This window comes from Penicillium atrosanguineum, assembly GCF_028827265.1.
Source record: "Penicillium atrosanguineum strain IBT 20685 chromosome Unknown utg000007l_segment0_segment0, whole genome shotgun sequence".
Classification (NCBI taxonomy): domain Eukaryota; kingdom Fungi; phylum Ascomycota; class Eurotiomycetes; order Eurotiales; family Aspergillaceae; genus Penicillium; species Penicillium atrosanguineum.
Window position 1 is genome coordinate 73,370 of NW_026623139.1, and position 25,199 is coordinate 98,568.

The 25,199-nt window shown below is 51.2% G+C and overlaps 8 protein-coding genes across 8 annotated transcripts; 4 read left to right on the forward strand and 4 right to left on the reverse strand.

The window, feature by feature from the left end:
• Window positions 1–1,140: 1,140 nt before the first annotated feature.
• N7443_008216 (fungal specific transcription factor domain-containing protein) lies at window positions 1,141–2,896 on the forward strand (the record flags this gene model as incomplete). The annotated part of the gene is made up of 3 exons (XM_056888272.1): window positions 1,141–1,424; window positions 1,475–1,909; window positions 1,957–2,896. 3 exons carry the CDS (start codon window positions 1,141–1,143, stop codon window positions 2,894–2,896), a joined length of 1,659 nt encoding a protein of 552 aa, XP_056737574.1.
• Window positions 2,897–3,248: 352 nt separating this feature from the next.
• N7443_008217 (uncharacterized protein) lies at window positions 3,249–3,464 on the reverse strand (the record flags this gene model as incomplete). The annotated part of the gene is made up of 1 exon (XM_056888273.1): window positions 3,249–3,464. One exon carries the CDS (start codon window positions 3,462–3,464, stop codon window positions 3,249–3,251), a length of 216 nt encoding a protein of 71 aa, XP_056737575.1.
• Window positions 3,465–4,286: 822 nt separating this feature from the next.
• Window positions 4,287–4,497, reverse strand: N7443_008218 (uncharacterized protein; the record flags this gene model as incomplete). Its single annotated transcript, XM_056888274.1, is given in 2 exon segments — window positions 4,287–4,391; window positions 4,408–4,497. 2 exon segments carry the CDS (start codon window positions 4,495–4,497, stop codon window positions 4,287–4,289), a joined length of 195 nt encoding a protein of 64 aa, XP_056737576.1.
• A 1,291-nt stretch (window positions 4,498–5,788) lies between these two features.
• N7443_008219 (MFS transporter) lies at window positions 5,789–7,609 on the forward strand (the record flags this gene model as incomplete). The annotated part of the gene is made up of 1 exon (XM_056888275.1): window positions 5,789–7,609. One exon carries the CDS (start codon window positions 5,789–5,791, stop codon window positions 7,607–7,609), a length of 1,821 nt encoding a protein of 606 aa, XP_056737577.1.
• A 594-nt stretch (window positions 7,610–8,203) lies between these two features.
• On the reverse strand, window positions 8,204–9,365 carry N7443_008220 (uncharacterized protein; the record flags this gene model as incomplete). The annotated part of the gene is made up of 3 exons (XM_056888276.1): window positions 8,204–8,878; window positions 8,931–9,250; window positions 9,302–9,365. The coding sequence occupies 3 exons, from the start codon at window positions 9,363–9,365 to the stop codon at window positions 8,204–8,206; spliced, it is 1,059 nt and encodes a 352-aa protein (XP_056737578.1).
• Window positions 9,366–10,553: 1,188 nt separating this feature from the next.
• Window positions 10,554–13,561, reverse strand: N7443_008221 (sugar transporter STL1; the record flags this gene model as incomplete). The annotated part of the gene is made up of 5 exons (XM_056888277.1): window positions 10,554–10,691; window positions 10,751–11,393; window positions 11,467–11,650; window positions 11,706–13,344; window positions 13,454–13,561. 5 exons carry the CDS (start codon window positions 13,559–13,561, stop codon window positions 10,554–10,556), a joined length of 2,712 nt encoding a protein of 903 aa, XP_056737579.1.
• Window positions 13,562–16,985: 3,424 nt separating this feature from the next.
• N7443_008222 (transcription factor domain-containing protein) lies at window positions 16,986–20,727 on the forward strand (the record flags this gene model as incomplete). Its single annotated transcript, XM_056888278.1, has 10 exons — window positions 16,986–17,385; window positions 17,444–17,946; window positions 18,235–18,265; window positions 18,374–18,751; window positions 18,804–19,312; window positions 19,364–19,488; window positions 19,544–19,616; window positions 19,670–19,754; window positions 19,815–20,186; window positions 20,246–20,727. 10 exons carry the CDS (start codon window positions 16,986–16,988, stop codon window positions 20,725–20,727), a joined length of 2,958 nt encoding a protein of 985 aa, XP_056737580.1.
• Window positions 20,728–21,111: 384 nt separating this feature from the next.
• N7443_008223 (5-oxoprolinase) lies at window positions 21,112–25,011 on the forward strand (the record flags this gene model as incomplete). Its single annotated transcript, XM_056888279.1, has 2 exons — window positions 21,112–23,631; window positions 23,680–25,011. The coding sequence occupies 2 exons, from the start codon at window positions 21,112–21,114 to the stop codon at window positions 25,009–25,011; spliced, it is 3,852 nt and encodes a 1,283-aa protein (XP_056737581.1).
• Between the last annotated feature and the right edge of the window lie 188 nt (window positions 25,012–25,199).

The following is a 25,199-nucleotide window of genomic DNA, read 5'->3' on the forward strand; positions in this document are numbered from 1 at the left end:
TCCTATTACTGATGATGACCCGGTGTAGATTTTCTCCTATTCCCTGATGAAATCCGAATGGTGGGAGGACTAATGGAGGAAGATGATGGCGCCGGGCTTCCAACTCCCGATCCTAACGGGTACCACTGGGACCTAGGCAATGTTCATCCCGGGCGTGCGACCAGGCGCTCATCTACGCTTGTGCGAGCCCCTGATAAGGGGGCCACTACATCAACCCAAGTTTGTGGACTTGGCAAGCGGCTCGCAGATCAGCTGGTCAAATAACATGGCTCCTGCGATGACCACCACGATGGAGCCAAGGAAGATAATCAACTCCAGCATGTTGAAAATTGGCATCAACATCCAGTCCGCTTCATATCTGTCTTGCGTCTGAAGAGGAGCCGATCAGTAAACATTTTGCGGCGTTTGACCGAGACAGAATTGTTGGCTTCCCCACCAGCTTGGCCGCTGCCCGACACGGCCCCCGGTGGCATTCAACCCAGATGGTCTACGCCGTCCTTTTATTTACGTAAACAAATTCGTTTATTCATGTTCGCAAAGTTGCTGATATGGATATGAACACGCCGTATAGTTGCATTCCTTCGGTCCTTGCGGAAGCCCCTCTCCTTGGCCAAAACTTACTAAGCTAAACTTCAAATACCGTCATCTTAGGCAGAATGCCAAAATGACAACAACCATCCTTTCAAATAGGCAGCACCATTTCAATACCGGAAACTAGTGAGTGTTAGTTAACGTTCTCGGCTAAATCTCCCGTTTTCCTATCTTGTGTTGCCTTCTCGCTTTCGATCCGAAATCTGTTGGCAGAGACGGGCACCATAGTGCACAGACACTCCCGGAGGCAATGGAGAACATTCAATCTACAGTGGCTCGTTCGCATGCAAATTCGAGATCTCATATCAAGCCACGCCGGGCTGGTGTGCCTTGTGTGCGATGTCGTCAGATGAAGGTAAGAATAGGGGACCCTTCAGTTCTTATCGTTAGTCATCGCCGCCAATCTGGAGATTAACGACCGTCTTCAGGTGAAATGTAATGCCAGTCAAAAATCTCCTGCACCTTGCTCGGCTTGCGAAAAAGCAGGCGAGCGATGCTCTGTTGACCCTTTGTTCAAGAGAACATTCAAGAGAAGGTAAAGCCGACCCAATGCATTCCCTTTTCATGCCATGCTTCCCTCTAATCGAATATAGTCTGAAAACCCGCCAGGGATGTGAAGGTGACACTGCATACACGACGCCTCATTCCGTGCTATCAGGTTCTGTACCGAGAGAGTCGTCACCAAGGCCGGATATTCCTTTACCTGGCTCGGAGTCTTCCGTTGCAAGCGTAACTGCCGAATTGCGCCTCGGCAGGAAGAGATCTGTTCTGTTTACCCATGAGGCTACCGGCATCAACCTCACGTCCAGTGTTGTGGCGGAAATGCTAGAAGAGTACGGCAAACCAATGGGTTTTTCATTTTCTACCTGCTTATGACCATTAGATACTATTTCCATCTACACCCGAAGTTCCCGCTTTTGCTTGACCCAGTCACCGTAATCGACAGCTACGAGAAAGAACCCTTGTTGTTCTGGGGCGTATTGGCTATTGCAAGCAAAGACTCAGAAAAGCATACAGCTATCAACACTCGGTTACAGATCCTTTCAAGGCAACTGACAGCAGATATTATCCTCCTTGGCACTCGGTCCATCTACCTTGTCCAAGCTTTACTTCTACTATATGTTTGGTCTTCTCCCCAAGGAAGCATGAATAAGGAGCCGCTGTCAATGTACTGCGCACTCGCTATTTCTATGGCACGCTCTCTTGGTTTACACCGTCCGCAATATCCATTCCCTTTGTTTGCTGCAATGTCATCGGAGGTCGGAACCTTGGAAACTCGGCGAGCAACCTGGCTGTCTTGTTTCATCGTGGATCAATGGTAGGGTGCCCCTAAGCTGTTTAAGAAATTTGCTGATAATTCTGCAGGCACACCGCAAGATTCGGGGTACCAAGCTCCGTTAGGATCGACCACACAGTCCTTCAAGCCCTAAATGTTCCGATGCCTGGGGTACCAGCGACTACGAGGATTCAACTCCATATTGCTCTCGTCACCTCAAAGATTTCGGCTGCCCTAGGAGAATGTGAGACCTCGGCCACCGGGCTCACGGCGGATCCCCTTCCGTTTGTGCGGTTGTTTGAAACTGAGCTTGGCATGATACAAGATAGATATGCTAGCGAATGGTCTCCCGCCGATGAGGTGTCATTCCTTGACGCGCGGCTTAGCCTGTACTCTTACGTTCTCGACCAGGGGAAGAATCAGCCCTCAGAAAGCCTTCGTCCAGTGAATGAAATCATCACTCAAAGCAGTGTCACGGCAAGACAGCTCCTGATTGTGGTGACTACATTTCCCGATATACTGAGTAAAGGGATATTTCATATCTTCCGCTCTACAAGCTACGCGGTATTCTTTCTTTTACGCATCCTTGAAATGGCGCCTAGTCAGTTCATCGATGAAGCGGGTATTAGGAATATCATCAGACGGACCTTTGCGCTCATGAAAGACATGTCTGAAACGGGGAGTGACCGACGGTTTCAATGCGTACGAGTCTGCAGAATCATTGAGCACATGATTGATTATAAAGACTGGGATACAGACATGCCGTTTACAGGTAAAGCCGGATCATTTATGGCCAATAACTTTGTCGCCGATGTTGCGGCCAGGGGAATTATCAAAGCCAATCAGCGGCACTCAGCTGCGCGAACAGAACGCGATTGCGGAGTATCCGGAGAAGCAGAAGTTTCGGCAGAGGTGGAGTCGGATTTTAACCTCGACTTTTCAATATGGGACCCGATGGAATGGGCTGTGAATTGGCAGAATATTGATGACCTACTCCTTCCCAGCGAAAATACGCGTGGATTCTCATGATTAAATATTAATTGTGCTGTAACTTTGTACGAATAATTCATTATAAGATGGTTGTTTGTCGCAGCACAGGAGAGGGCCTTTCGTAATGTTCAATATACACCCCCCAAGTACGCAGAAAATGAGCAATTTGTATGGTAAAATGTAGAAAATTGGAACCATCTATCCAAAACCCGTGCGGCCTACGGAGATGTTCAGGTGCTAGGCATGCAGAGTTTAATATACACTAAATGCTGTTAAATATGCAGAGATCGTGTCCAATGCCGTCTTGATACAACTGAACAATCACAGCTCAGTCATCGCGACGACCAAGTTCGTACGAGGTCTAACAGCTGGAACAGTTCTTAGTGGCGGTTTACATCTTGTTGCACAAATGATGTGCAATATACTCGTAGTCCGGGTGTAGGTCAATGCAGCTCTGTTGGGCCTCAACCCAGATCTCGGGAATAGCCTCATGCCTGTAGGTCTGGTGGATAATCTTGGGGATAATCTGGGGCCGCTGTTCGATCAGACTGGAGTTTGCCGAGGGCAACTCGGCATGGTGAATTGCGTCCACGGTGGCATCCTCCATGAGCAGCCACAAAAGAGTCGAAATGCTGTGAACCAAGAGGGAGAGAATGAGGCTGACCAAGAAGAAGATCAAAAGACTGGGGGAAGAGGATCGAATCGGAGACAAAATGCCACAAAGCAATTAAACAGAAAGCCCGGTGCCGTCAAGTCGTTTCGAAGTGAGCAGTTTTTACGGGCCTCCGAGGTCGGGAGAAAAGCTCAAGCATCGCGGGTAAAAGGAGGGAGTGAATTATCGCAGTGCAGTGTCGAAATGCGGAGCGGTCGTGGAGAGGATGGTAAAAGATCATGGCCACGAAAGTTCGAAATAATTCGCCTATATGGGGTTGACTTAGCACGCAGGCTGGCGTGACCTATTGTCCAACCCTGAATCGCTCGAAGCTGTCGGCGCCGGCTCGAAGCTTGGCTCGGTAGCGCGGCCAGGCCTACCTAGATGCTATGATTGAAGCTGCTCAACTGTCATATAGGACATGAGAAGTGGCGACTGCCGCCGAATAGAGCAGTCATCTTCACCAGAGCTGGGACACGAGTTATCGGCAGTCACTGGATGAAGCGTGAAATCGGAAAATAGCATCTGTCAAGCGAAGCTGTCCCGCAAAGTTGGCCATCAATGTTCGTTGGAAAGTCGCCTCTCCGCCGGATGTTCGCTGGGTGTTCGCTGGATGCTCGCTGGATGCTCATTGGGTGTTCGCTGGATGCTACGGCAATCGCTGGGAGGAATAAGTTGACCTATAGCATCCTAGCAAGATGGAATTTCGAGTGGGACTAAAGTGGCAAGGAGCTTTTGCTACCATACAACAGAGAGAGACGTCTATTTAATGAACGCCTATATGCTGATGACAGCCTTGTGGGCAATAGTACTTGCCGCCCTATCTGAGTGCGTATACATGCATATCAAAGCAATACCAGCAAAACTTCCTTCCCTCGCTGCCTGTTTAGTAACATACCCTTCTTTTGAAGGACACTGGTTTCTTGCCGCCGAAGAACCTATAGTCGCAGTTCTTAGCAGCATCTTGAATTCGTGATCCTGCGTTCATCATGCATAACGGCGAGCGAATCGCTTTGATAGCTGCACTGACGGTAAATATCTTCAAGGTGTTGAGAAACAATATCGTGCGCGCACACATATCCAAGGCTGGCTGCGCCGGCATCATCGGCCAGGCTCCGTCCAAGGTGATGAAAACGGTCTTAATTACCAAGCTTACGGGCGATTCTTCTTCAAATTTACGAAGGAAAATATTCCAGGTAAATCTTCATATGTTGATGCACAGTCACGAATGTCCTACTGTGGAAAAACGAAAAGCAATCTTGAGATTAGGGAGCCTTGGGAGTGTCACTGATGGAGTTATGCAGATTATGCAGGTAGTCACACTCTCGGACACATTACGAATAGAGTGCCGCGAGGCGTTAATGACCTCAAAAAATAAAAATAAACTGTCAGTGTACATAATTATGGATAATGAGACCCACCTCTAGGTTCTCGAAGCTCGGTGGTATCGATTCAGCCGGGTGGGGGAATCCCGATAGTGGAGTGATTTGTCTCGGGATATTGTTTAGTGTTCACGTCAACTGCTACGCTTTTATGCGCGATACAGCACAGCTTGACATGCCCATCCTTTTGGGCCGGTAAAATTTGCCGACCAGTTCGCTTCGTAATTGCCGAGAACGGAATCCATTGCTTTCGGATCCATTGCTTTCGGATTCATTGCGAAAGTGGGCTCGAAAGACCTTGGTAACTTTAGCATCCAGGCCAGACACAGCAAAACTTCCCTCTACGAGCTTTGAACCTCGGCAAATTCGCGCTGGGCGGAGCAATGCCCCTTTTAAAGACTCGATGGGGCCACTCGAGGCCAATAACGAGTCTCTCCGGGTGATCTTATCGGTGGCCGAGCCCACTTTAAAGGGCACCGATCAATAATCGGGCCGAATTCCTGTACTGTTAAACCAATCGCAAATTTTTACGCTCGGCCATTCCGAGTGAACTCCACTGTCTTACGCTGTATCCACTGAAGATTAATGTTATTTCAGCATAAAACAAACAAGTTGGCCCCAGAGTGCATCGCGTCGACCCACCATCAGAAAAATATCACTGCCCCGAACCAGTAATGCCCCGGGGCTAATGCAATCCGTTGAGTAATCGCGAGAAATCGTAGGCAAACAAAAGCAGTCAGTCTCGCTCAGACCAGAGTCAACGCTTTCTCGAACTCGGCTACCTAGTAATCACCTTAGCCCCGCTCGCAAAGTACCCGAGTACCTAGACGGGCTTATACCCTCATACGCCAACCTGCCCATACGCCCCAGTGCAACTTGGCTCACCCACGATCTCAAATGTCGACGGAGGCGCCTTCAGTGGAGGCTAAGGCCCCGACAAACCTTCCACGGACTGTTCCCTTCTGGCGATTAGTCACTGAGCCCGGTGTCGTCACGCAGGAAGTGGTAGATCATGACTATGCGGGATCTGGCACCGAGGAGGATCCTTACGTGGTGCAGTGGATGCCCAAGGATTTCCGGAACCCTCTCGAGCTGAGTACTTTTATGAAATGGTCTATCACCTTGGTGGCCGCCCTCGAGACCCTGGTGGTCGCTCTGGTTTCCTCGGCCTATACAGGTGGTATTGTGCAGATCGAAGAGCAATTCCTCGTTACCACTGAAGTTGCAACTTTGGGTGTTTCACTATACGTGCTGGGCTTTGCCTTGGGTCCTTTGCTCTGGGCACCGATGAGTGAAATGTTCGGTCGTCAGATTGTCTTCATAGGAACCTACTGTGGCCTGACCATCTTCTGCGCCGCTACAACCGGCGCAACAAACATCCAGTCCTTATTGATCTTCCGTTTTTTGGCCGGCGCCTTTGGCTCCTCTCCCTTCACCAACTCCGGAGGTGTGATCGCCGATATGTTTGCGGCTCGTGAGAGAGGTCTGGCTCTATCCGCCTTCGCTCTGGCTCCCTTCCTGGGTCCGGTCATTGGGCCTATCGTGGGCGGCTTCTTGGGCATGGGGGCCGGATGGAAGTGGGTGATGGGCTTGTTGACCATTCTTTGTGGTGTGATGTGGTTCATCGGCGCTGCATTCAAGCCGGAGACTTATGCACCGGTTCTTCTTCGCCAGCGTGCGCTCACGCTTTCGAAACTCACCGGCAAGTTGTATATCAGCAAGCTGGACCTTGATCAGGGTCGACCGGCCATGAAGGAGGTCCTCAAGACATCTATGTCGCGGCCTTTTATCCTGCTCTTCTGCGAGCCCATCGTGCTGCTGCTTTCTATCTACCTCGCCATTATCTATGGAACACTCTACATGCTCTTCGGTGCATTCCCTATTGTCTACGAGATTCACCGAGGTTGGAACCAAGGTGTTTCTGGCCTGGCCTTCCTCGGTGTTATGGTGGGAATGCTGGGCGCAATCGCCTATTCTATTCCCGAGAACACTCGTTACGGTAAGCTTCTAGCGAAGAACGGAGGCTATTCGCCGCCGGAATCTCGTCTCCCTCCGTGTATGCTGGCCTCGATCGCTCTGCCTATTGGGCTCTTCTGGTTTGCCTGGACCAACTCCCCGTCCATTCACTGGATGGCCAGTATCGCGGCAGGTGTGCCTTTCGGTTTCGGAATGGTCTTGGTCTTCCTCAGCGTCTTCAACTACTTAATTGACGCCTATACTATCTTTGCCGCATCTGTGCTGGCTGCCAATTCTTTGCTCCGGTCTTTGTTCGGTTTCGCTTTCCCTCTGTTCACCACCTACATGTTCCAGAACCTTGGGATCCACTGGGCGTCATCTGTGCCGGCTTTTCTGGCGTTGGCCTGTGTGCCTTTCCCATTCATACTCTACAAAAAGGGCCTTGCCATTCGGAAACACTGCAAGTACTCTGCGCAGTCTGAGGCATTCGTCCAAAGTCTTCTGCGGGCCAGTGCTCCTGCAGCGGATTGCGAAGCCGATGACTCAACTATGAGTGAACAAGCTGCAACCCGCGTGCTTTCGGAGGATATGACAGGCCCCGATGAAGCCGCCATGCAAAAGCAGAGCACATCCGAGGTACAGTCGATTCACCGATCGCTATCGCGCGCGTCGACCCATGCGGCGGAGTTGCAACGCGTTCCGACCTATGAGGCGAACCCCTACAATATCGACCGCGTGCACACTCGTGAATCCTTTAAATGAAGCAGGATTGACGGGCGTTTGGGAGAAGGGAACAAGATAGAGATTCATCACCTTGTGATGAAGTCATCGATGCATATGTCTGGTGTTTGTTTTCATGTTATATATCTGCCCGTATGGGCTATTTAATGTTCGCATATAGATAATGTCCATAATTTAATATCTGCTGAAGTTGAGATTATTTTCGTGCTACTCACCACTCAGATTAAACTATATAGAATTTTCAATCTCCAATGCATGGCTATACCACTTTTTCAATTGTTCATATCACGGCCCGCTTGCAACATTGCAGGAAATAAACCCTTCATGTGCATCGAGCGTCACGGTCCAGTAATAGAGGCAGGAGAAAGGGCGGCCGTGCACGTAGCTCGTGTGGAACTTCTTCGGAAAGCCGATTGCATCCATCAAGGTAATACTGATCATTAGGTCCACGAAGCCGAAAACATTTGAACAAAGCTTACAAGATATTTGAAATCTCTACGTCTCCCATTCCGTTGGATGTATCGTGGTTTTATCTACTGCAAGGTCTTTGTATCGTATTGCATTGCATTCATTATCGTGGGTATCAAGATAAGTTGGTCCGAGACTCCTGTAAATCTAATGCACCCCGTTGGCAATCCCGTTGCTGTGACCATTAGTCAGACCGTGATCCGCATCGTTGTGAATCCCGTTGATCTTAGCAAGGGGAACTCCGGGCGGGATGCCGTTCGAGATGCTGGTCCTCTTTCGGGGCTGAGCGGTCCAAATGGCACCGTCGCCGAGTAACTCTTGTCCTGCCGCAAGGGTTTTGGAAGGTCCTTCGCCGAGCCACTGAGATTCCAGTTTGTCGATATTCTCCTCGATTTCCCACGCGCGGCCGCCCTCGACAAACATCGATGTGCCGTTCAGGGACTTATCGGCCAGGATACTGGCCGCCACGGTGGAAACTTCACGGACGGTGTTGGCCGGTAGACAGGCATTCTTCCAGTGCTGTTCAACATTTTTGATGCTTTCAGTTTGCGTCATCCAAGGACAAACGGTATTGATGCGCAGGGCGTGCTTGTAGGGCGAGGAAATGTAGTTGCGCAGGGAACGCATAAGGCCGATGACGCCGTGCTTCGAGGCCTGATAGACAAACAGGGATGGGCTCTCCTTGAACCCGGCCGAGCACGAGAACAGGAGAATCGAACGGTCGGACCTTGGGCCGCGATTGTGGCGCAGATACACGGAGGCGATGCGCGACACGTACATGGAGCCGAGTAGATTGACATCCAGTACCTTGTGTGTAGGCGTCTTCACGAGGTTAATATGTTGATGCGCGCAAATCTCTTGATTCAGTGCTTACCTCGCGAATGCTCTCCAGGGTGAGTCCGAAGTCGAACCAGTTGCCGATCTCTACGATGCCGGCGGCGGAGACGACGTGGTCGATGCGCTTGTAGGTGTTGAATGCCAGGTCGAAGAGTGCGAGGACCGACTGATAGTCGGTCACATCGGTCGTCAAGAAAATGGCCCGAGCAGGCTGGCCAGTCTCCTCCGGTTGGAACCTTTGCTGGCACTTTCGCAGCAAACCTTCACCAGCAATGTTGTCTAGATCACCGAAGCACACATTGGCACCGCTCTCCAGGCAATGCTGTACAAGACTTGCGCCGATTCCGTTGGCACCTCCTATATAGTCTGTTAGCCCGCGATGGCAAATGCCTCACGCAAGTAACATACCGGTAATGAGAACCACCTTCTCTCGAAGGGATTCTTCAGAGATCTGAGGGATGTACTGCGCCATGAGTGGATAAAGTGGGGAAAATCGATTGTCCAACGTGTGGAGACCGAACACTGCAACAAGAACTGAAAGAGATAGACCGCGTGGTCGGGGTTAGAAGAGCCCTTTATATAGTTCGGATGGTCTGACACTGAAAGGTGGCCGTTTGAAAATGGCTCAGAGCTCGGAACCAGCACCAGGCAGAGACCATTCAGCTTGGCATCATGGCATCATGGCCGCGCTAGGAGTGGAACACCGTACAGTACTGTACCCTCTCTCGGCCACTAAAAAAAGGTTCCATCGAGGGCACAATGGGCAAATCACTAGTGGTAGCGACCCCGAGTTCTAAACAGACCCGCCGGACATGCGGGATCGGCAGTCTGGGATGCGGGGCAACGATTACAGGATGTGCAGGTAAAGCGAGCCCGGAGTCTAGACACAGGGACATCGTGTGCGCGAACCAGGTTGGATGAAGCGACCTCCAAGTCAGCTCCGTGCCTGATTGGTGACTACGGATCGCAGTCCTCCGAGGTTGCTCTGTAGCCCAGATGGAAATCCGAAATATGCCGGTTGCATGGTCTCGGCACCTCGGACGTGGGGTCTGTGAGGCCTGGCGAATGTGAAAATGCGGAAACCAAAAGCGGAAGTCGAAGCGGAAGAGCAAAAAAGGATCCTCCAACCACGTTGAAGACCCAAACTCGAGAGAAACTTGGACAATGTACTGTATGATGATGAAAAGGAAGAACGTAGACCGGTTTCTGGAAATGGAGCCACTTTGGAAGGGGACCACTTTGGGTCCGACCCAGTGACAGGCCAACGGCGCAGATCGGGAACCTCCCCCTACTGTACAGTACAGTAGACTCAACGGCATCATGCATGCCCGGTGGGGCTACCTATGGACACAACGATGCTCTGGAACTTGTTCAAATTGGAAAACGTCGATCATTTCCTACGATTCATACATGGATCACCCAGGATCACAAAATACAGAAACTCTATGCTCCCCCTCCCTCCAGTGATGCAGACGTGGAATACCCTCGAGATCAGACGAGACCATCAATCCAAGCCTCTATAACACACGATCCCCCTCCAAAAAAGAACAGACATGATTATCTCAAGCCAAATTGCTTGAACAATGGTATATACAGAAACAAACCGGTCGGAGGGCGCGAGACCGGAGACATGAAGACATGAGATCTGACATCTGAGAGCTTAGCGCCGAGACACGCAGCACAAAATGCCCGACTTGCCCAGGAACCACATGGATCCAAAGAAGCGGAAGATCGAGAGGCCGGCAGTGGTCCACAGAATGGCCTCGAAGTAGCCCGCTGTCCGAGTCGTCGAAGTGTTCTATTTGTCCGATTAGTGTCTCGTTTGGTGGTGACGTCATAGGGAGAAGATGTGCATACCGTCAGACAGAATCGTGTGATGCCTTCGCTGGTGATGCACAGCACCAAGATCAAGTTACTGAAGATCCAGATCAGGACCAGGTTGGTTCGGAACGCCTTGTATGCGTCGTCCATGCTCCTTTCGTCCTCTTCCTCCGGCTCCACAAACGGCGCCAGCGCGCGCTTGACCGTCGACTCGAATTGGCTATCAATGTCGGCCTGTGGCTTGTCGACTTCCTCGATGAAGTTTGACTTTCCATCTTCCTTCTTCGTTTGAGCTTCGGGCAGGGCCTCACTCTTGTCGGACCCCTTCGTTCCCCACGAGACATCGTGCCAGTTGCAGAAAGCGTACACCATCAGAACGTTGATCGAGCAGGTCATTCCACAGAAGTAGGCCCAGGACGAGGTGAACATGTGCCAGGGATCCATATACAGGAAACTCGCCAGGAAGTAGACACCGTAGGTCGACACCAAGGCGATCAGGACGATACCGGCGCCAGACGAACTAAAGAAGGATTTGAGGAACGCGCCGATACCATCACTCATGGAGAAATCCAGAGTACCTCCGGTAAAGGCGTTCTTCACAAGGTAGAACGAGAGGACGAGAATGTAGGCCTGAACGATGGAGAAATAGAGGAAAGAAAGCGTGTAAAACAGGCGGGAACTATAATATCAAGTAGATGAGTATTGCGTGCTTTCACCCAGACAATCGAGGATTCGAGAGATGAGTGACTTACCCCTTCGGTCTGTTTCCAAGGGCGAGAATGAACTGAAGCATCAGGAAGAAGACGTATCCGTACTTCAAGAAGTTGTTGACAATGGGGGAGGCATCGTTACCAAAGGGCCAGCCCTTATCTTTGTTAGCCGCACTAGGAGTTCCCACAAGATCCATAATAACGGTGGTTGTGAGCCAGAACGAAGCTATCAAGAGTCAGTGATCATGGCATTGTTGGACAACAGCGGGGAATGTGCGTACCGAGAGAGAACCAGGTCATGACAAGACCGGCAAAGTTGTACAACATTTGCACGTGGAGGAACATCAGACGAATGATATTATGCCCACTCTTATAGATCCGAGTAAAGTGCATCATGGCATACAAACTGGCAGCAAACGAACCGTTGAGCCATCGTCGTCGCTGGCCGATAAACTCCGCAGCGCCTTCGGGGACATCAGTCTCACCCTTAGACGCCTTGACGTAGGTTAAGTGCCACTTGAAACCAGCCTTTGCCACTAGTTCGAAACACAGGATTCGATCTTCGGCAAGGAACATGTTCTTCTTGAAAATGTTCATGCCCTCGATACCCTTCTTGCCGAGCTGCTTCGAGAGGGTGTGGTCACCGTGGAAGTACTGCTCCAGAGGCCGGCCCATAATCGCACGGTAGCGATAAGCCGAGAAAGCACCAGGCAATACACTCACGTATCCGAAAGCACTCTCTAGCGGTTTATCGAGAATATTCGAGATCTTATACTCGAAGTTCTGAGCAGCAACGAGAGGGTTCATCAGATTCTTCCAGCCTTTACCTAACATGGCGTGAATCTCACCACAAGACCCGCCAAGGTTTTTGTCATTGTAGAACGATTCCCACAGGGCAAGAAGAGACTTTTTGCCGGGTTTCGTACCGGCATCGATCAGAATCACCACCTCCGGATTTAAGATACGGCAGAAGCCGTTGAACAGCCAGCGGTGGGAGTTGATCTTTTTACTGTTCTTCTGCTTTAGGCAGAAAATCATCTGAACAGGCGGGAGGTTTGTCGACTCGGTGCCTTGGGGCCGAATCAATTGCTGACTCGCGGTGACGGAGAGCTGGGTGGTGTACTCGAAAATATGCGCGACAGTTTCCTTGCCGTCCACAGACCGCTTCATGATGCCATCCTGATAGATACCAACGGTTGCCAGTAAATCGAGGGTATTTTTGTCGCAGGGGTCGATACCGTCGAAAACCATAGTAACCACGATCTTCTGCCACGCCGGTCCACCCTTGTTCCAGAACTCCGACTTCTTCAGGTTGACAATGTCCCGAATGTTCTGCATGATACCATGCAGAGTTCGCGCGGTGAGCACTTTGTCTTCGTTGTAATAGGTGATGGCAATGAGCAATTCCGTGTGTCGGTTGTACATGGCCGGTCGCAAATTATATCCGTTTCGCAGCGTGAACTCATCAGGGTCGACCGTAGCGGCCGTGTAGCGCAGATGGGTAAACTCTTCCGGGAAGCCCTCTTCGGATTCCCGATACTCTTTTTGGATGGCATTTTGAATCGCACTCGGCACCGGGTAGTCCACGCTCAGCACGGAGCCCTGCACCAGCTTGATTTTACGGGTTGCGTAGCGTCGAAGACCGGAGCCGGGGACCTGGCGATTCTGCCAGGCCTCCGAGGGTGTCTCGGACATGGGGGACTGAATCCCCGAGCGACGGTTGAACGTGCCCGAGGATTCCTGGTACGGCCCCTCTGGAAAGATGGCCACACCAGGGTCTTGGAGAGTATAGCGCCGCAAAGAATCCGTCGAGGCATACGGATCGTCGAAGGGAGCATTAAAAGGACTCGGTTGGTTTCGGTAGAGGAGCGATTGTTGGCTTTCGGCCTGTTCGGACTTTTCTTCTAGGCCATAATTGTGCTATTCGAACAAGTTCAGTTAGCGTCTGGTGCTTTTGGGGGGGCTGTTTTTCTCTATTTTGTTTTCCCTCCCTCCTTTCGTTCCTAGGGAGCGCCGGCCAATTACTCACAGCTTGAGGATTGGTGTGCGAATACAAGCTGCTCTCGCTAGCCTCGGGAGAATGAGACGACGGCGCCGAATGGGGGGAATGGGGAGACTTTGGCATGGGGGTACCCATTGTGCACTAGCTCCCCGATTTTCGGGTTTTCTTAATTGGTGGTGAGGTAGGCTGTAGTGAAAGATCGCGCGAGCTCAAAGGGTCGAACGAGGCGAGAGAAGAGAAAAAAAGGTCAAGAGGGACGAAGACGGATTCCAGGCAGTGGCTATCTCGCTAGGACATCTAGGGAGAGTAATGCACGATCTCCTGGACACGGTGTAGATCGATTCGGGGACGGCGGCGAAAGAATGGGCTCGGCGGATACCGAGAGAATGAACAGAGAACTACTTCAAGAACAAAGGGAAGCAAGAGAAGTTCGAAAGTAAGGCTTGAAGCACCAGAGCATAGCCTTGGGACTCCGAGATATTTTTGGGTATAAGTTTTTGATTGGAGGCGTAGACGACGTGGACTGAAAAGTGCCAAGTTGTGGATCACAGGCCCCATTGCCATCGCCTTCTAGGAGCTGTCGTTCGTCATCCGCCGGTTGCTGGGATCCACCGATGGATCCACGTCCGAAACATTCACTGGCCGTTTATTCCCACCTCCCCCTGCGCATAGTGATGGGGTCAGCTCGCGCTTCCTAGAGGGGGTTGATCGGCCACGCTGCTTCACATCCGCGGGTCGAGGAGGGTCCTCGGGGGTCTTTGCAATATCACACGGTGGCTCAGGTACGGATTACGGATGGGAAATGGACTCCGGGCCTCCGATCCAGTATGTGCCACACTACTCGTCAAATGATGAGGCCACCCAGCGGGTCAAGTGCGTAACGCGTCTGCACATTGGTCGACTCAGCTGAGATCCATTCCAGACCCCGGTTTTCCCAGACACATCCCTTTCTATTTACTGCAAAGCTGAAACCCTGGAAACCCTGAACCCCATCTCTGTCTCCTGTCTGCATTGCATTCAAGGTTGCAACGTCTCAGATCATTGCCAAGGACACGTCTGCCAGGTGGCGCCTGGGGAGGGGGCCACAACTGCCGCTATGACGAAGAGGCGGAAAATAGACCGATCGGCCGCGTTTTGCGTAGGGGCTGAGATGGTGTCTCCACTGCCATGATTGGACGAGGCTGAGGCTGCAAAATTGTGCACAGCCAAAGTTGGATTTGGTTATTTCTTTTTTTCTTTTTCTTGGTTTGACGTGATTCACGTGTTCCTGCCTGGAAAAACGAGGTGTCTTGACACCTCAGGTTCCTAGTTAGTCGCACCCCTGAAAATCATTGATAATCCCTATTCAAACGTTTATGCCCCCAATGACCAAGTGGAACGGAAATCGATCGCGCTATTACTCAACTTCTAAGGTTCTTCCAGAGTAAGCTTGGAACCCCCACCTGGCATGTTGGAAATAGACTAGACCTGACCTGTTGCACGGGTAACTGCTCCCAGATCCACTACAAACTTGGCAATATGTATACGTACATCTGGGCACCTTAGGCGAGTCACTAGGATATGTGTATGCCGGGAAATCAAGAAATGAAGGTTGCCTATTTAATTGATCACCAGGACGATGGTCATACATATTGTGACTGCTGACTGCATGAAGGAGCAGTCTATCGGATGACTAAGGGTTTGCGCTATATAGGACTTTCTATGCGCAGGATAAACAAGACAGACACCCTTTTTCTTCCAAACCACCCCTATGTGTTCTCACCTCCTATAGTCCCACTACCCCCAGTGGCCGACCTGTTTGCAGACAGACAGGTAGAGGCGGGTCTCCCTACGGGTTCCCTTTTTCGTTGATGACCCGCGCAGTACTGAGGCAGTATTCCCATGACATCCTCATTGTTTCTGACACTGCATCTGAAACACGTATCCTGCAGCTTCTCTAAGAACTCAGAGACATCGGTCTCGTCAAAGTATGGTGCCCCTCGGACCTTGGAGTCGGTAATGCAGAGAAATGAGGGACTTGGATCGCATGGGATAGAGGCACTGCCTGACCAGTATGGGATGGGGCCGCCTGGTTTGGTATAAATGGCTCGACTGGTCGTGGTTGTAACGACTCATGCTCAGAATCCGCACTACTGTCATCGCCGTGGACCGATTCGGACCTTTCTGTCGCTGGTTCTCGGTAATCGGTGAAAGATGTGAGGCCTTCAGGGTGTGGCAGATCGGAGGCCATAAGCTCTGGCGCTCCGTATTCTGTCATTTATTCGCAGAAAGAAGAGGACCTTTCGGCTGAACTGTAGGGTTGGGCTTGTTCGCTGTACTTCTTGTCATATCTCTCAAACATATCTTCTTCTCCTTTTTCTATTCTTCTTGTCGACGCCGTTTCCTCTTGCTATAATTTATATTGCAAAATTGTTTACATCAGTATTAGATAAATTGTCGAGTGCCACAGCCATCGGATACCAAGGCATCCCTGCTTAGCTTTTGCGTTCAATTGGATAGCGCGCATCTGTAGTAGTATGCAAAGTATAGCTACATCTCCAGCGTACCAATCGGATAGTATGCCCCGTAGGAACTGGGTGTATTTAGGCGAATACTGCATCTTAGCTAACCTCTCTTGGTTGTCTATGCTAAATTCTATCGCCTTCGTCGCTGGTGGTTGTGATAGATCTCTGCTTGAGATCTCACACAATATGGTAGTTTTCAGGGTCAAACGCGATCACCACCTTCCAGGTGCATGTTTCTTCGTATAGTGATGTGCCCTGACAAAACGAGCCTTCCCGGGGACGCCAATATAAAATAGGGATGGCTCGATGCCTGTCTGGCAATGCAGACTGGACAACACCAACTAGGAGAACACACACCACCACACCCAGGCTCTATGTGGCGAGTGGAGGTTGGTCTGGAAGAGGCACTGCGTATTACCCTTAGTGCCATACCATGAAAAAAGGACTTTGGTGAAAAATTGTCATGAATTGGATAGATGCCTGTTCTATCTCTATCTTCATGTAGAAAACATTGCATACGCCCAAGGTATTCATGGCATCTCAGGCTGCAGCTGCATCTATTGTTCATGCGTTTCACCACAACAATATGTAGAAAATTCAGAGGTCGGAAATTCCCCGACGCCGATCGCCACAGAGCGGACTTCACAGCGAGGTCCTTCCCCGCAAGTCTTCTAGGCTAGAGCCTTGGAGATTGAAACATCTACATATGTTCTTTGGGCAAAATGTAGGCTATAGACATTGCTGGCTTGCGAGAACGGGAGCACTGATTGAAAAGAATCCGAGAATGTTTCTGGAACACTTGCGGTCACGGGGGCAGGCATCGGGAGTCTTGGATTCATATACAGTATATATATGTATGGAGTTCACGCCCGTGACCACCTATCTACGCAGGTGGTGATCGCAAGGCTCTATCGGCAGTACCGTAGACGTAGCCCGAGGTCAACGATGCGGGGTAAAACTATCCCTAGGTAAACCTGAAGCTGAATAGAGCAGCTATATATATCCAGGTGCCCAGGCGGTTCTAATGAGAAGACAATACCGAGATCTTTGCCACGATGTCTCTACAAACTCCGCCCTTTGACTCGTTACCGCTGCGCCAAGATGGTCCACGGGGCAATGCCTGGGGCCTATTTGGGGACCAGGATGAGATAGGGATGCTCAATCGTCTCACACCAGAGAACACGACTGCTGCTGCGCGGGAAATCGTGGAAGGAGTACGCGTCTCCACTGATTGGAACCTCAACAGCATGGCCACCCCATGCTTTGGACGGTCGGCTTTTGAGCATACGGTCAAGAACAAGGCTCCTCGACCGGTGAATGATGACGTCCTTGTCTTTAACACGCAGAGTAGCTCCCAATGGGACGGGTTTCGACACTACGGCTCCCGAGAAGGGTCCTACTTCAACGGCTGTTCTCTCGAGGATATCCACACATCCACTCGAAATGGCACCCACAGTAAGTCGATCCCTTCTCTTTCCGAATCGGGAGGATGGGTTCTCACGAGACATGTCAGTGTGGGTGGAACAGGGCGGAGTCGTCGGTCGCGGCGTACTTTTGGACTACGCCGCGTGGGCGGAGGCCAACGGCGTCACCGTCAATTGCTTCCAGACTCAATCCATCCCACTCTCCGATCTTCAGCAGGTGGCTGCCAGTCAGAACACGACCTTCCGACCGGGCGACATCCTGTTCATTCGAACGGGCTGGACTCGAGAATACGAGAAGCTTTCCCAGGAGGAGTGTCAGCAGCTGGCGGACTACAAGGCACCCCCCGTCATCGGCGTCAAATCATCGGAAGAGATGCTGCGATGGATCTGGGACAATGAGTTTGCTGCAGTTGCTGGCGACATGCCGAGTTTCGAAGCGTACCCTTGCCAGGATCCGGACTTTTTCCTGCACGAATGGTTGTTGGCAGGATGGGGTCTCCCGATCGGCGAGCTGTTTGACTTGGAGCGTCTCGGCCAGGAATGTCGCCAGAGAAAGCGCTGGACCTTTTTCTTCAGTAGCGTACCATTGAAGGTAAGTGATCCTCGACCATTCAAATGGTTGCGAGGCCCAGCTGACAACCTCAGGTTCCCGGTGGCGTTGCGAGCCCGCCTAACGGAGTGGCTATCTTTTGATTTCGTAGTTTTTCATAGTTAAATAGGATGTAGGATATAGAAAAGATACCTAGGTATAGTTCTAATGAAATCCGAGTGATACGAAGTGTCGGCAGTGAAGCGCCGAGAGAAAAGCCACGGTCCGAAGATAAAGATAAAGATAAAGATAAGCTGTGGAGTCAATAACGTCCTTTCCCCAACTCTCCAGATGCATAGTAAACGTGTTTCACGATCGGACCGTATGGTTCGGCGGTCGATGGTAGCGTACGGATCATCCATGTTGGACATCCTGGACATTGTGGACAGGTACTGACTGTCGCAGGTGCAATCGATGTCGCAGCCGTAAGACGCGCTGCGCTGGCAACCCGCCGCTGCCATGTGCAGCCTGTGTAGACATCGACCAGGCTTGTGTCTATTCAGAGGCCGAAAAGCGAGTGTCAATAACGGAGAGGTGCGCTTATCGGGCACAAGTTGCTGGCTCGAGACTAATTCTTCCAGCTACTATCGTCATCTACAAACGCAGGCCCGTTCGCCTCGTCAAGACAGCCGATCCAGTGATACCAAAGATCTTGCGTATAATCGCCCGACTCCGACTCCGACTCCGTCAAGTGCGCCTTCAGCGGCCACTCGTTACTCAGATCGGGAAAGAGAAGTGCCCTTGGAACGAGACGACTGGTGGTTCAAAGGAACCGACAACCTGCTCTTGAACCGATCGGGCGAACACCGTAAGAATTCTGCGTCATCTTTCTAAATGGTCTGTTAATCAAAAGCGTCTAGATTTTGTGGGAGCTTCCTCCACCACCCATTTGGCCAAGCGTCTCAACCCTGCCACCACCAACCTTGCATGGGATGTGCGTCCGCTCTACGACGATCTCTCGTCCCTGCGCCGTCCAGTGGCGAGCGCCCTTCCCCAACTACCTCCCTTTGAATTTGCCAAGCGGCTCTTTTGGGTCCAGTACTCTTATATCGGTACCATATTTTCCTTGATCAAACCCAGGGAATTTGAAGAGCGTCTAGCCTTTGTCTATCACCAACCACCCGACTTCTCCCATCGCGAAACATGCTTGATTTATTGCCAGACATTACTAGTCATCGCGTTTGGATTGATGTACTCCGTCAACCAGTGGTCAGGAGATGACGGCCCACCTGGCTTCAAGTACTTCAAACATGCCCTACGTTTCCTGCCGGATATTCACGAAGAGGGCTCCATCTTCTTCGTCGAGGTCCTGTGCTATGTGGCGTACTATATGCAAAATCTGAACCGGCGCGATGCAGCGTTTCTCTACGTAAGTGCAGCCTCCCTTTTGGGCCTTGACTCAATCGACTCATATTGTCAGATCGGTCTTGCCCTTCGCATGGCTATCTCTCTGGGTCTGCACCAAGAAGTATCGGACCCGAGTATTAGTGAAACGGATCGAAACCGCAGGCGACGAGCCTGGTGGTCTGTTTATAGTCTGGACCGGTAACCGTATCCAAGTACTCACTGAATGAGCATGACGCTGATAACTACTGCATAGACTGCTCTCAGTCAAATCTGGCAACCCCATCACTATCCATGATGAAGACATTGGCACATCGCCGGCGACGATAGTAGGTAACGCGAATTTTTCATGATAAGAGTGATCTCTGACCATCTTTTCCAGGATGGATCTACTTCTGACCCCTGGCCATCCATTGTCCTCACCCATTATACACAGCTCTCCCGAATCTTAGGCCGAATTGGCGAAGGTAGGGACCAAGAAACCAGACCATGCCATTTGCACAGTCGGCGGCTGACCCAAACCGCAGAGATATACCGGAAGAAGCCTCGATCAGGATCCAACCTGATCATGTCTGTGCAAAGTATCACCAACGATCTTTCAAGCTGGCTTCGACAGGTCCCCGATGGGCTTCGCATTGATTTTACCACACTGGACACTCATGTAAATCGAGAGACGGTGTCGATCAACCTTCATTTCTACTCATGTGTCAACATGACGGCACGTCCGCTCGTTTTCTATGTTATCCAGCGACGACTCGACGCTGGTATTCTGGGCACATCGGGAGAGGATTGGAAAGAAGGCTTGGCTCCCAACACGGTTGCGGTGATCGATAGCTGTATCACCGCTGCTCGTGCAACGACCTTGATCATGGACGCAGCCGCGAAGCATAATCTTATCGGTACGTCGCCCCAATTCTTGACCAGCATTTGCCCATTCGGCTTTTAATATGGTGCACAGCTACCTACGGCTATCTCGACGGCGAATACGTTTTCTCTGCCGCATTACTTCTCGTCATGGTCAATGCTGTTTTCCCTCACAATGAAACTAATTCGCGGGCAATGGAGACTGCACTGAATCTCCTCCGTAGTATGGCTGACCGAGGTAACACGTACCTTGGCTCGCGCCATTCCTTGTTGCTGGAGCTACGAGCAGCCATTGAACCCAAAGCTGTTACAGGCGACATGGAAAGGACAATGACTGCACTGAATGTCCCAGCCACACCAAGGAGTAATCATCCGGCTAGTCCCGCGATCGATGATACGACGCCCCCCACTCAGGAACTCCCGGAGCATTGGCAAGCATCACTTGATCTGCCCTCGTTCCAGGACATTTCCTTTCAATTTGATCTGAACGATGACCCGGCGCTCTGGGAGGGTGCATTGGACCAAATTGATATTGATATGGATACCGATTGGATCGAGAGCACGTTGAAACGATAGTACCTGTAAATGTGTATACTTTCAATCAAATACTGTTTTGTTCAAAACGGTGGTTCATTGGGGGATGATTTCCCCTCTATCTCCTTAATATCCCATACTGGATCATAGATAGTCATTACTCGATAAGGAACGCGCGCATATCTCCAATCTACCCCTCATTCTCGTTATCGCGTCCGTTGCACGTAATTTCCAACCCGTCGGCCCGATGGACCCGACACGCCGGTCATCGGCCCGACACGTGACCCGCATACAATGTCGTAACAAACGAATCTGGGGACGAGACAGTATGTTGATATTTGAAGTCGCTATTCCCTGGTCCTTTATTCCGATCATTCCATATTATTCTCTTCTCTCATTTCCCATCGCCCATCGTCCCACATCGTGATGGCCGACTCCGGGAAGATCACTATCTGCATTGACCGCGGGGGAACCTTTACCGATGTCCATGCAATTGTTCCTGGTCGCTCAGACATTATTATCAAGCTCCTTTCCGTCGATCCATCACATTATCAAGATGCCCCTACGGAGGGCATCCGACAGATCCTTGAGCTTGCAACGGGCGAGTCACATCCTCGTGGACGCCCGCTGAAGCTCGATCGCATCGGTTGTCTTCGAATGGGTACCACCGTGGCAACCAATGCGTTGCTTGAGCGCAAGGGAGCCCGATCAGCATTGTTTACGACCAAGGGATTCCGGGACCTGCTCAAGATTGGTGACCAGTCCCGGCCAGCCATCTTCGATCTCTCTGCGGCAAGACCTGGCGTGCTGCCCGAGAGTGTGGTCGAGGTAAATGAGCGAGTGGTTCCTTGCCATCCTTCTGCAGACAAGGAATGCTTCTCCGGAGCCCGCGAAGTGGAAGGCATCACAGGCGAGAAGTTCCGAGTGGTTCAGGAATTGGATCTTGACCAGGTCCGATCAGAGCTCCTCTGCCTGAAAGAACAAGGCTACCAGTCCCTTTCGGTGGCCCTTGTACACTCTTTCGCCTATCCTGAACATGAGCGCCAGATTGGAGAACTGGCCGAGCAGATGGGATTCTCTGTCACGCTTTCCTCAAAGCTGCAGCCAATGATCAAAATCGTGCCTCGTGGCATGTCGGCTGCCGCCGACGCCTATCTCACCCCCGTCATCAAGACTTATATCGACTCCATCTCTGCCAGCTTTGAAGGCGGCCTGGAAAAGCAACAGGAATGCCGATTTGAATTTATGCAGTCAGACGGTGGTCTCGTGGACTTCCGCAAGTTTAGCGGGTTGAAAGCCATCCTTTCCGGTCCAGCTGCTGGCGTCGTAGGATTTGCTGCCACCAGTTGGGATCCCATCGAGAAGACACCGGTGATCGGATTTGACATGGGCGGTACATCTACCGATGTTTCACGTTTTGATGGTCACTTGGAGCACGTTTTCGGATCCAAGGTTGCTGGCGTTCTCATTCAGTCTCCACAGCTTGATATCAACACTGTTGCTGCCGGCGGTGGCTCTATTCTGACATGGCGCAACGGCCTATTTTATGTTGGCCCTGAATCAGCTAGCGCGCATCCCGGCCCAGCCTGCTATCGGAAAGGAGGCCCTTTGACTGTGACGGATGCCAATTTGTTCCTCGGTCGGTTGCTTCCCGAGTATTTCCCTCACATTTTCGGGCCCAATGAGGATCAACCCCTGGATACTGAGATCACTGCGCAAAAGTTCCATGATTTGACACAAAAGATCAATGCCGAGCGCCGGCAGAATTCCCAGCCAGAATACACTTCAGAGGAAATTGCCCTTGGATTCCTCAAGGTTGCTGATGAGTCTATGGCCCGCCCCATCCGCAACTTGACCGAGGCCCGTGGCTTTGAAACTGCCTCTCACCACCTAGCCTGCTTTGGAGGAGCCGGTGGCCAACATGCTTGCTCCGTGGCTGCTTCACTGGGCATCTCACGTATCATTATCCACAAATACTCTTCGGTCTTGTCGGCATACGGCCTAGCACTTGCAGAAGTAGTCAAGGAATCTCAGGAGCCGGTCTCCTCTGATTACCTTTCTTCTCATCCTAGCCTTCTCCAGCGCTTCGATGATATGGCTTCTGCTGCAACAAAAGAAATGCAGGAACAAGGGTTCCCTTCCAATCAAGTGCATCATGAGCAATACTTGAACATGCGCTACGAGGGATCCGATACTAGTTTGATGATCTTGCGACCGGAGTCTTCGTCTGATTTCTTGGATGAGTTCCGCGAGCGCCACCGCCGCGAGTTCAACTTCAACTCGGACCGACCTATCCTTGTTGATGATATTCGCGTTCGTACGATTGCATCTTCCAAGGTTCGCACGGAGCGCAGCCCCCTGGTTCAATTGAAGGATGCAAACATGAAGGACGTTACGACCGGAGCCGCCAACACGACTGCAGCCTATTTCGATGGTTATTCCACGCGCATCGACACCCCTGTGTACTTGCTCGACAAACTAGAGAAGCACAGCCGCATCGCAGGCCCTGCTGTCATTATTGATCAAACTCAAACGATTGTCGTCGCCCCCAATGCCGTCGCGAACCTACTCGAAACATGCATTGTAATTGATCTGAAGGACAAGCCAAGCGTCTCTCCTTCCGAGACACAATTCACCACCGAGATCGATCCTATCCGGCTCAGTATATTTGGTCACAGATTCATGTCTATTGCCGAGCAGATGGGTCGCACTCTGCAAAAGACCTCTGTGTCAACCAATATCAAGGAGCGACTGGACTTTTCCTGCGCTCTTTTCTCCCCAGATGGTGGGCTTGTTGCCAATGCTCCACACGTCCCAGTGCATCTGGGATCGATGCAGTTCGCTGTGCGTTACCAGCATGAAAAGTGGCTAGGCAATTTGAAGGATGGCGATGTGCTTGTGGCCAACCACCCTAGCTGTGGTGGTACTCACCTGCCTGATATCACTGTAAGTGGCTCTCTAATCTGTATATGCGAAAGCTAATTTCAATACAAGGTGATTACGCCCGTCTTTGATCGTCCTGGAGGCACCGAGATCATGTTCTACGTTGCCTCGCGTGGCCACCACGCTGATATTGGTGGTATTCTACCCGGGTCCATGCCTCCCAAATCGACAGAGCTTTGGCAGGAGGGTGCCGCTATCGAGGGTGACAAGATCGTTAGTAATGGTGTTCTTGACGAGGCCCGTTTGATCGAACTACTTGTCACGAAGCCGTCCCAGTATCCCGGCTGTTCTGGCGCACGCTGCATTAGTGACAACATGTCCGACCTCAAGGCACAGATTGCCGCCAACACTCGCGGTATAACTTTGATCCAGAGCCTATTTGCGGAGTATGGTGTGGAGACTGTTCAAAAATACATGTATGCCATCCAGGCGACCGCTGAGACTGCCGTACGAAACCTCCTCAAGGGGTTGTATCAGAAGTTTGGCGGGAAGCCTCTCGAGGCTGTTGATTACATGGACGATGGCACCCCTATCCACCTGAAGGTGACGATTGATGGCTCGAATGGTTCTGCTGTCTTCGACTTTGATGGTACTGGACCTGAGGTGTACGGCAGTTGGAATGCACCCATTGCAATCACTCACTCGGCAATCATCTATTGTCTGCGATGCATGATCAATGCGGACGTTCCCCTCAATCAGGGGTGTCTAGCTCCAATTGATATCAGAGTTCCTTCGCCCAGCATCTTGTCGCCCACAAAGACAGCTGCTGTTGTGGGTGGAAACGTGGTCACGTCACAGCGCATCACCGATGTCGTTTTCAAAGCTTTCCAGGCCTGTGCTGCCTCTCAGGGTTGCTGCAACAATCTGACCTTTGGCACCAACCCCAAGATTGATCCCCAGACTGGAGCTATTATCACTCCTGGCTTTGGGTATTACGAGACTATTGCTGGTGGTAGCGGTGCCGGTCCGACCTGGAAGGGCGAGTCTGGCGTCCACGTCCATATGACCAACACGCGAATTACTGATCCCGAAATCCTTGAGAAGCGCTACCCAACCCTTCTTCGTCAATTCACCCTGCGAGAAGGCTCCGGTGGCCAAGGCAAGAACCCAGGCGGTGAAGGTGTGGTGCGTGACATCGAATTCCTTGCTCCAATGCAAGTTTCGATTCTGTCAGAGCGACGTGTTCACAGACCTTATGGTCTAGAAGGAGGCGAGCATGCTCAACCAGGCCTGAACTTGTGGATTACTCGGGATGCAGAGACTGGCGAAGAGCGCCAGATCAATATTGGAGGCAAGAACACTGTGTCGGTCAAGACACACGACCGGGTTGTCATTATGACCGCCGGTGGAGGTGGATGGGGCGCCCAGGAGACTGCTGCGTAAAGCCATTATCATTATCTATAAAATTGATCTCTACATATCTGGGTACTTATTGACCTAGACGAAGCACATATCTTATGATCATACCAACGTAATTCTATGCCCTGGTTTCTAAAACCCCGCAACGCCAATGGAGCCCGCTCCGCGCATATGCAATATGTGTTTAAAAAGAATATGAACACGAAAAAGCT